Source organism: Cynara cardunculus (genome assembly GCF_001531365.2).
Source record: "Cynara cardunculus var. scolymus isolate 2C chromosome LG 9, CcrdV1, whole genome shotgun sequence".
Taxonomy (NCBI): Eukaryota; Viridiplantae; Streptophyta; class Magnoliopsida; order Asterales; family Asteraceae; genus Cynara; species Cynara cardunculus.
The window spans coordinates 16,967,576-16,979,077 of NC_037536.1; the positions used below are offsets into that span (position 1 = coordinate 16,967,576).

Consider the following 11,502-nt stretch of genomic DNA (forward strand, 5'->3'; position numbering starts at 1 on the left):
AATAAAAAAAAATTAAAGAAATTACATATAAAATGAGAACTTTTAAATAGTTGATTTGATATTAACATTGATATATTTTTTTTTTTAAATTTTATAATATCTTCAAATTTATATTTTATTCAAAAATAAAATAATTATTACTTTCTTAAAAACACATAAAATCGTATTATAACATCAACAGAGACAAATAATAAAATAGAGCATTAAAATCGAGATGTGTCTCACTGCATTGCATGAGTACTCTTCTAGTATATAATAATAAAAGTTGAATAAGATATTAATATTTGATTATAGAGATCTATTTTATTTACCTTAAGAGACCTAACATTTTTACCTCCATTTTTTTAGTGTTGGATAGGAGATGAAAACACCCCTATTTTTATGTTTTTAATGTTAGGTTGGAAATAGTCTTATAGGTTAAGATTGTCGATCAGTACCATACTCAACCGATAAGGTAAGTGACACCCGCCAAGTGTTCGGTATCCATATTCACTTTCATCTCCCAAAATTATCCTCTCTCGAAACAAATCAAACACCCATCAGAATCGTAGGTATCTGAGCAAACTTGCACACAACTCCACCAATCCTATGGGCCTAGGAAAACAACCCAATGAAGTCCCCAGATCTTTTAGAGAGACTCGAACTGATGACCTTTGGAGAAGAGTCCCAAAAACTCTAGCCTTATTATTGGTAAGCTAACCCCTCGAGATCAAAAATCGTAGGTTTCGTCTTTTTGTGTTTTTTTCTTTCACATCGATAGAAACCACATCTTAATCTCTACGAAATAAACGAGAATCACAAAGGGGCCGTTTACCTAATTACTTACCCGGTAAGCACTACCCGTAAAATTTAACACTCAATCTGCAAAGCAGGTGGTCGCTCTGGGATTAGTCGGCTCGCATAGCGGGTTGGATATCCAGGTTAATCAAAAAAAAAAAAATCAACATTGTCGCTTACTTACCGGGTAAGATTTTAGTCCACGAAAAAAGCATTGTATGCAACAATTTACCCGGTAAGCACTAACCGTGGTAAGAGCTATCACTCTCACCTACCGGGTAAGACTTTCGGTCCTTGTTTTGTTCTTATCGAGTAAGATTCTTAGTCCTTACCATATTCATCTGGTAAGGTAACGTCACTTGATAAATGCTTACCCAAGTAAGCGTTCAGTAAACGGCCCCAAAGTAAAAATGTAGAATGACAAAAACAAACAAGACCTATATTTATCTTCTCATCTCACTAATATATATAGTTATATAGTATATACAAGATTGTATAACTACCTATATAATAGTTACACACATTTTCAGACTTTTCCTACACTGCCACAAAATTGATATCATATCGCCACAAAACTTGCATGTAAGACCATGTATAAAACCTAATGGAGTTCTTTTAACAATAAATGATGTCCCTACAGCTTTAGCCTAGCAGATAAAGAGGCAGAGCGTTCTTGCAAAACGATTAAGACAACTAATTGCTGAATACTTCAGACACTTTTAAGCACATCTATAATACAAGAAGCTTGTTTTCGATTGATTTGTACCTTGAATGGATTCACCTCTTCAGCTGCTCTTGGATGGTTCTGCACAAAAACCAAACCAAATACCATGATAAGCATTTGATGTTTTTGTTATGAACCAAATTGATTGAACAACTGAAATTGAAACCAATTGATCAAGACACTGTCGGAAAACGAAGAACAAACAAGGATTCAGGAGGCTAGAAAACCCGCTAATTTTCTGCATACTTCTCCTTACAACCAGACCAACTAATTTATACTCATAGCATAACAGGATTATTCTAGGTATGACACAAATGCCCTCTTCTGCTAACAGAATAATTCCCAAAAATCACGAAAATACCCCCTTCAACTTCAGTGATGGGTCAGTGTGTAACAGTTTTCTTCAACTTCACCATGGTTTCTGTTAAAAAGCCAAGTCGAACCGAACAAACTCTATATATCCCACAGAAGTAGGGTCCGTGGGTGGGATGTAAGCAAACCTTGTCTCTACCCCCAAGGGGTAAAAAGACTCTTCATGAAGACCCCAACTTGCAAAACAAAAGTTATGATGATACCGATGACGCATCAAGGAATTTTGGTGATGGGGGTTGGAATTTAAATTTATAAATTTTTGGGGGTCAAAAAACTAAATATATTTAAAAAAAATTGAAAATTTTATGGGGGTCAGTTGATACAGGTGAGAGAAGTAGCAGAGGAGTGTGCTGCGTGCAAACAGCCATGGTTTCAGTTGAAATTTTGAAATGCTGAATACAGGATAGAAGATACTAAGCGGAAAATGATAGAAGGTAGACCTGCTCGGACATAAGAAGTTAGGCAGATCATGGAGTGCATCTTAAAACGAACATTAATGTTGCATGGATCTTGTTCAACTCAACGGAATGCAGAACTTGCTAAGTAGACGTGTTATACAAGGGAAATATTAAAATTCAACTCTGTTTAATAAGCTTAAACAGCATGTAAGATCAGGCACTTGGTTGGTTTTCTTGAAAACGAATATATTTCACGAGCCACAAACTTACTAACCGATGAAAATGAAACAAAGCAAACCTAGTATATTCCATGTGGAGGTAGGGTCTGGGATGGGTTGGATAAATAAAGAAAAATTAATGCACCAGACGAGAATCGAAGCCAGGCCTGTACCGTGGCAGGGTACTATTAAACCACTAAACCACCGGTGCTCGTTAAACTTACAGACTGATGCAAAAATGCAAATCGCAACACTCTAGAAAAAGAAGGTACTAGAATGGTCATGTGATGTTAAGATTGCACCAGGGTGATCATTAAAGGAAAAAAAGTAGAAACAAAAGGAACATCACGGGATCTTTCTAGAAGCTGGGGGTAGAGGTACAGTCTGCATACATCTTACCCTTCCCAACCCTACCTCGCTTAGGGATATACTGGGTTTGTTTGGATTGTTTTCGTTTGGGATCTATCTAGGACAAAGAATAAGAGGCAAGTCGTTGCAGGAGAAGGGCAAGCCACAAAAAACAATGGTCCAATCCAGAAAAGATATTACTCGTCTACGTGCCACTCTATCATGAAGTGAAAAGTAGGGAAGAATAGTAGCAGCATCATGAAATCATCTTTTAAAGATAAAACAGTCGCTCTTAGGTCAGACTCAAATGTGGAGGGTTGAGGGTTCATGACGTGAAGAAAGATAACTTGCCGTATTATATATGATGCATACATTGACAATATATAACAAATATACACCTTCACCTAAGAAGAGTTACTATCACATATTTGATTGACGCACTCGTTGACATCTGCTAAGGATATAAACTCGAGATTTGCCAATTGAAGTAAACCAACCAAACACAACCAGTATGTCACACTCGGATGTAGGGTATGATGGGGTGGGATGTACGCAAACCTGTCATCTACGCCAAAGAGTAGAGTACCTATTTCCGTGAAAACTCTTGGCTTCCGAGAAAGTGTTTCCAAAGGACTTTGGTGAAGAAAGAGTACTCCATAAAGTTGGTCAAAAATGTTTTGGAAGAAATGAAAAGCACGAAAGACCTTGGCACCAAAAAGGTAACATATAAAGAACTTTGGGAAGTAGAACCAAGACTAGAAAATGTTGACAGTAGAACAGGTTCAACAAGTACAGAAAGCATAAGAACTTATAGGAACTGTACGACAAACTAAACTTGAGGCTCTAATATCTCATCTATCGGTTCTCTAACCTTCCCCCTAATCACCTTCTACCCTTCCAAGCTTCCCTCTTCCCAACCACATTAGCTACAGGTCCCTACACATAGTCTGCTACCATAGTCATGCGTCGCCACGAACTCTGATAAAAAGGTCAATTGAAATGTATTCTCCAAATGAATACAGTAGCATCTATCAAGTAACGATATGATATTCAGGGAGATCTGACAACAAAATCCCACCATAGTAGTCTTTACGACAATCGGGTCAAATATTCTTTACGCAAAAAGTAATAAACCACACAAAGAGGAGTTACCACAGGAAAACTTCAACTTATCTTGACTCGATATACTCCTATTATCTTAAAAGGAAACTTCAAGAAATGGAAAAAACAGGTTGTTTGCATGTAGAAACTAAAAAGCATAACTAAGATGGAAGCAAAAAAAACTTAAGAGTACCTCAATTAGTTTGACTACGGTAAGGACCCCATCAAAATCTCAATTGCAGAATCTGTGTACAAACAACAGTATAGACCACAGCCACTTTCAAGCTGCTATTCTTATTGCACCCAGTTCATCCATCTTTGAGCTCTTAAGCTACAAAAATAACAAAATTATAAGTCAATAGGAAAATGAAGAAATCACTAAAAAAGTAGAATAATGCACCACTTTAGATGGAAAAATGTTCATTCAAATTTACCTTACTATTCTTGTGCCTGTGAATGCCATTGAGGTCCTCATCTCCATCATGTTTCCTTTTCTGAAACCATTCCCAAATAATATGATTAATTCTGACTTAAAGACAGGGAAATTTTGGTTATGGTTCACTAGAAACGGGGTAAATTTATGTGGGTTAGTCAAATTACCAACCAAAGGTTACACTTGCGTCAATCAAATAACTCAGCGAAGTACTTCCTGAAGCTAAGTGATTATTCAAACAATAAGAAAAAAGAGCGTCGGCTAGCTAACAGCCAAGTGCTTACCATGAACCTCCTATTCTTCATACCAAAAAATTTGATACTTCTGAAAAGAAAAAGCAGTATAAAATGATGTAGCATCTAACCTTCTCATTGGTTTTCTTCAAAATTTCAGCAGCCATTGTTTTATCATTCTTCTTTTCCTTGTCCTTATCTTTACTTCGATCTTTATGATGACGTCTGTGTTTCTTATGCTCTTTATTCTTCTCCCTGTCTTTGTCCTTGTGCTTTTTATGCTTCTTATCCTTGTCCTTCGATTCACTTTTAGATCTTCCAGTTTGAGTAGGAATCCCTTTCTCTGACTATAAAACACCAAAAGACATAGGTTGGATATCTCAAAAACTGTAAAGAGTAATGGAAAAGCAGACAGTGCAAAGAGAGCACCGATATTTCACTTAAGGCAGAGCAAGATACAATACGATACGACACCAACAAACTCAGGTATGATGTGACAAACGTCCAAAAAGGAAACAATATCTTCTCTTAGTTACGTAATTATAGCTTTTGGTAATACACATGATATATTACCATACCTAGAATAGAACTATGTAATCTATTAAGTATCTTATCCACTGCTTTTCAGGAAAACTCTGTACCAAGGATCTACACTATGCCTCACCCAATAACTGCAATCCAATCTACTAAGAGAGACAGATATGACATGGTATTCTCTTAGATTTGGAATGGAATTATTGAGCATAAGGAGCTACATTGATCTAAAAAGAAAGAGAAAAAAAGGTATGAGACAACACAATCAATTTTCTTACAGCTGGCAAGTCGATGGGAGCAGTTTCCCTCAAGTAAAAGGCCTCCCTGAGGACATCTAAGTCAAATGGCTGTATATGTGTCTTTGTCTCTCTTGAGGACTTATTCTCAATGAGCTGACCCAACTGCATCCCTTCGCCTTTCCGGATTTCTGTGTCTCCAACAACCTTACGAAGGTAATGTGTATCTGAAATCGATAAAGGAAGTGATTTCTTGCAGAAGAACTCATAGTGCGGCAATAATTTGTAATAATTTATAAGATTCACAGCTCCCGTAAGTTCCTTCGGACCTAGATTGCAAATAGCAAAAAGTAGATGGTTACTTGCGCAATAAAGATTAGAAAGAACTAGCCTTTTCAACCTAGTTAGGGTAGGGTACAATGAAACCACTCAGTAACTTTTTTTAAAGAAAATATGACGTAATAACGAATGAGGAAAGAGATCTGAAGAGATCTTTTCAAAACCCTGTCTTTATGTGTGTATGGAACACAATTAATCTAAGTGTGTCAATCTATCTAGTAGAAACGCTTCAAAATAGTAAGGCGCGTCAATTAGACTTGATACAAGTAGTAAATAACATCCTTCATGCAACATCCATTGACGAAGAAAGAAACAGCAATAAATGAAGAGGCTTGTAATTTTTAAATTATGTGCGCGATAATTTTGATGAAAGCATCTCATGCAACCTAGTAGTACTGTTCTGTAATATTTAGTCCATCTTTTTTATAACTTTATTAGTATGCTGCACTGTGGAACAACTGCAATGCTGTATATCCTTTTTTTCTCTAATCAAACTAATTATAGCTTGAGAAAGCCTCAACCTCAAGTTCGTCCGCAAATAAATACAAGATGCTTCCCTGTTCAGCAACATGTTATGAAATTTACATAATGATGTCAGAATTAAGTGCTCCTCTATTGTCCAACTAATATAGATTAGCTTCAAAAACCACTGAGAAGACACCAAATAAAAATATCATATAACAATAGGCGATAAATAAGCAAGCGGTGTCGGAGATAAGAAGCCCGATAACAGGCCACAGGTAACAATATGCTAGACCAAGTGTAAGTCATATAAGATAAATGCTTTAAAAAGATTACTTGAACTTCCAAGAAAATTTTATTTGAGCCAAGTAAGAAAAGTACAATTTACCTTTTCCAAACTTCCTGAATTCTGGATCCATCGTTCAGTATCTCATACAAGGATATATCATTATCACCTGAGATTTTATAGTAAGAATCATAAACATTTCTCGGAGAGGAGATTCTACTAATACTTCTACACCTTCCCTCAAAGATGCAAACAATCATTACTTTTATCATCAGGAATACCTAGGAAGCACAGGAATGGATAGGGATATTGGGTGCTTGGGTTTGGCATTTTAGAAAAATATACCGACTTGATTGCAGCATGTAAGCATGTATTGTGCATCTATACTATGACGCATTGTTTCTTAAATGAAGCTGAAAAAAGTAGCTTAACAAACAAATGCATAGAAGTATCTCAACCCATCCCAAGATAATCCATCAAACTACTTACAATACGATCATCAAAACAAAACAACAATGGCATAAAAAGTCTCGGTACAACAAATAGTTAAGGAAATATAAGATAATCATCCGGAGAGAAATTCATAATCATTACATCATCATCATTTCATGATTTCATTCCGCTCCATTAATAAAAATATGCCTCTTAATTCAGTTCATGATGTAAAAAGTTAAAAAGAAATAGAACATGCGCGTATCATATGAGTATCGGTTGCATATGCACCCAATACAGTTATGCTTGTTTACAGTTAGGCCCACTGAGCTAATTCGTAAGATGCAAAACCAATTCAAATCTCTTCCTGCTAACCGATGCTTGCTACACTATTTATCATAAAGAATTTAACAATCAACATGACGCACTTAGCATAACTTGCTTGAAAGCCATATTTTTGAATCCTACTCTGCTTATAATGACATAATAAATCTAAAACCATGCATCATGCCAATCAACCCCCAAAGGAACAACTTTTAGGAAATCAATACAAAATTCAACCCTAATTCAAACTACACAACTACAGACTAAGTAATTTTCGAATGCAAGCTAGATCCTTCATCCGAATTCTACCCTAAATTTCACACGGAACAACACTAAAGTTACTGATTACTAAGCTTGATTTCATTAGCATAGCACAAGATCCATCCTGACCTCTTATAAACACTTTTTTTAAACCAAATACATCAAATCGGTCAAAATAACATCTTAAAAACTGCATTTTTCTTCAAAAAGAAAAATTGCGAAGTCTTACAATGCGAAGAGCTTACGATACCTGGTACAAAGGAGATTCTGCGAACTCAAAATCGACACAATTGAGACTAGTTTGGCACTCAATCAAGCAAAATCGAGTTATTATTTAGCAAAAATCGGTGAAATCAAGGGTTCCGTGTTCGTCGTCGTGTTTCCCCCTTTAACCGAAATAAACCCTAATACCGGTAAGGGGGTCTGAGAGTTAAAAGGTATTGGTGGGTCTTTAGCATCATGGATTTTATTTGGTTGGACATAAATGCCCTCGATTCAACACATGTGGGAAGGGTAGTCGTTGTCATTTTGTCTACTTTAGACCATCACCCAGGAATCCTGGAGCCATGGAGGGGGGTCGCAGGTGTGTACATTTTGGGTACTCCTAAATATTTTGTCTTCTATTTTAAATTTAATTTTTTTAATAAATGTAAAATAAATATATTAATTTTTACAAATATTTCCTTCAAGAAATATAATTTAGATCCAATATGTTTGTCGACGCACGCTCCTTCTCACCCGACAAGTAACTGTCTGACACAGTGGCTGGCACGATCCATTTTTGACAGCTTTAGTCACGTCAAGGTCAAATCCCGTGAGTTTTATATATATATATATATATATATAAATATATATATGTATATATATATATATGTATATAGATATGTATATATATATATATATGTATGTATGTATATAATCTATCTACCAGGCGTTTTCATTGATTGACATCCATTAGATGTGATGGGGATTGAATCAATCCCATCATATACTGAATGTTGGATTTTACCAACTAATTCAATCCTATTAACATTGGACAACCGATCTAGTCCACTAAAATGGATGATTTGATCGGTTCGGTTTTATCCATTTGATCAAATTGTATCCAACAAATATTAATCGGACTAGATTTATCTTACATCCATTTTTCCAACTATGAAATAAATTAATCGATCACTTTTAATACGTGTTAAAACCAATAAAAGTGATGCTAAAAATCAAAAACCCAATACAAAATAAATTCTGATTTAACCAAATTGGAAGAAAAAAAATTGGATGATAATTTCAACGGTTTGATGGATAATTGGATGGACATCAAATGGTTGATTGAATTGTCAGTGGATGGTTAGTTGGATGGGTAATTGGATATTGGTTGTTTCAGTTCGATCAGTTCTAGACTATCATCCAAGAACCGACCAATTAAAACTAGATGTTGAAATTTTCAATCTGATCCCATTCTGTTAAAAAATTGGATATTCAATTATAGTCGGTCAGTTCTAATTTGATATATTGACCTTCTGCACACCACTACTATCTATTGAATACAATATTTTATCGATAGCAAGTACTTGAAAAACAAATGTTTTATTTTCAAACAATTATAATATAATTTTTAAAACCATATACCAAAAAGGTCGATATATGTATGACATGAAGTGGTTAAACCAATCACCAAACTGGAATTATATATATATTTTTTTATTAACCTGGATATCCAACCCGCTATGCGAGCCGACTAATCTCATGACGACTACCCACTTCACGGGTAGCCCCGAGTCACCGCATTTGAACCTCCGTGACCATAAAGGGGATTTTTATTTCTCCGGAGTCGCCAAATTGGAATTATTAAGGTATAGTACAACTGGTTTATGACCAATGGGTTTACCAGACTTAGTCCTATTGGTTTTGTTTAGCGTTATTATAACATTGTGATTAAATTTTTTTCTTATTCAGTTAATAACATATTGATAATATTTGTTACCGTATCAAATTAATAACATATTGTATTTGAATTACTTTTTTTCAAGTAAATATCATATTATATTGGTTATGGAAAAGCAAAAACCAAAATGTGGCTGCTAAGAACGACGTCGAGATAGATTTTGGAACTATATATCCGTCTCACGGTATTTGTGAGATCGTGTGTAATGGGAGACTTTTAGACGAGTTAACAATAAGTCATTCATTTTCTATGTATATATTGTGATGACGAATCAATAACTCGTGATAATTTTTATAAAAATGTATTTTAGAGTTATTTTTGTAGTTTTTTGTTTCAAATGGACAATAGATGAGTTCATATGAAATATGTATTATACGCAGATAAAATGGCTCTCAGAGCTACACAAAAGAGAGTTCAGTTTTCTATTATGAAATTAAACCATTAGTGGGCTCGATCTCAAATATCTTATTAGCCTCAACCGCTGAGTGAGTCAAAAAATGTCCTCTTACATTGATGTATTTGAAAATGGGTTTTGTATGGAGCTATGTCGCTTTACAAGTAATGGACTTTTTACTGAAATAAACCATTGTTATTACGTACCATACGTACCATATGGGTTTTTTTGGTTGGTTTTTAATACATGTATGAATAAAGTTGTTTATGTGGATTAATCAGTTTGTATAAATTGAGATTATTTTTTGTTTTGGAGTGTTTTTTTTTATAGATGAAATGAATGTGTTTTTTAATTAGGGGGGGATAAGTTTGGGAAAAAAAATTATCTTTCTACTTAAAGCTCTTCTTACTGAATAAATCACTTTCTATATCATTAAGCCACTACAAAACAATTATGTATACTGACCGAAGAAGTTGTAAGGGGATATTTGATTGATTTTCTATTAAGACATGTACGTATAAGTTTGTCTGTATGATAGCATATAAGTTGTTGTTCAGTTGTTATGCTGAATAAACGACTAAATGGTATTTATAACTATTTTACCCTTTGATTTACAATAAACAATATTAGATCAAATTTTACAACAAAGGGTTTAGAACCCTAAATTGATGAAACCCGAAGTTTTAATGGTGATGCTTAGAACATAATCAGTGATTGAGAATGGTATCAAAAGAAACTCAAACGAGATTATGGAGGAAGAAAGGAAAAAGGGTAGTTTGGGGGAAAGTTAATGGAATTTAATGGCCTAGTGTAAAGGATACGAGATTATAGGTGAGCAAATCAGTCATCGACTGAGCGAATAAGCTCCTATCAGACACTTATTTATGGCTACGTGAATAAGTCATATCCATTATACAACCCATTAAGCTCATAACAAACAACCCTTAAGTCTCGTTAAACTAACTAAACTACCAACAAACAGATCATCAATTTACGTAAGACAAATCTGTAAAGGTATGAAATTATAGATAGTTAGACTTGTTTACGTGAAAACCATATATATGTTGAAAAAAAATCAAAACAAGACCCGAATACGAAAGGGAGATTGGCTAAAATAGTCATTTTTGTCATATACAATGTTCTACTAATCATTCTTCTCCATAACTTACCTAAATATTACTACGTTCGCAAGTCTCACGCCCGCCACTTGTGGACCCAGTTAAAAGACATAAAACAGATAATTAGATTTGACCTAGGTCCACATTTGCGACGGTCATGTCTACAATGTGATTTTTTTTGTCTTTTAGATATGTCCGCAAGTGCCTAACGTAAAACTTATGAAGATAGTAATATTTAAATAAATCAGAAAGAAAAAAATATCAGAAAACCAATTTTTACGTAATTTTTTTTTTTTTGATTATTTTGAACAATCTACCATATAAAACTAAAAATAAATAAAGACGAATTTCATACCTACCACCTAATTTATGGGTTGCACGTGCCTGGATTTTACAATATCGAAAATATTGATTTTTTACGCATGCTTCCAGAACAAATCACTTTCCTATTATTATTATTATTATTATTATTAAAACATAAAATTATTTTCTACGTCAGAAAAATTATTTTTAGTCAAATTTAAATTTGAGTTTATTTATTAATTACTTTTAATTAAAATCTAACTTAAT

The 11,502-nt window shown here is 34.3% G+C and overlaps 1 protein-coding gene across 3 annotated transcripts; it reads right to left on the reverse strand.

The window, feature by feature from the left end:
• Positions 1–1,224: 1,224 nt before the first annotated feature.
• On the reverse strand, positions 1,225–7,875 carry LOC112518745 (mediator of RNA polymerase II transcription subunit 19a-like). 3 transcript variants are annotated; one of them, XR_003069826.1, is made up of 7 exons: positions 7,729–7,875; positions 6,564–6,630; positions 5,417–5,601; positions 4,736–4,951; positions 4,373–4,432; positions 4,132–4,269; positions 1,225–1,582 (listed from the first exon to the last, which is right to left on the reverse strand). XR_003069826.1 is itself a non-coding variant. In XM_025126562.1 (6 exons), exons 2-6 carry the CDS (start codon positions 6,592–6,594, stop codon positions 4,219–4,221), a joined length of 645 nt encoding a protein of 214 aa, XP_024982330.1. In that variant the 5' UTR covers positions 6,595–6,630; positions 7,729–7,875; the 3' UTR covers positions 3,452–4,218. The 3 variants fall into 3 exon arrangements, 1 of the variants encoding a protein (XP_024982330.1); XR_003069825.1 differs by having other exon boundaries at positions 5,417–5,703; XM_025126562.1 differs by lacking the exon at positions 1,225–1,582 and having other exon boundaries at positions 3,452–4,269; positions 5,417–5,703.
• Between the last annotated feature and the right edge of the window lie 3,627 nt (positions 7,876–11,502).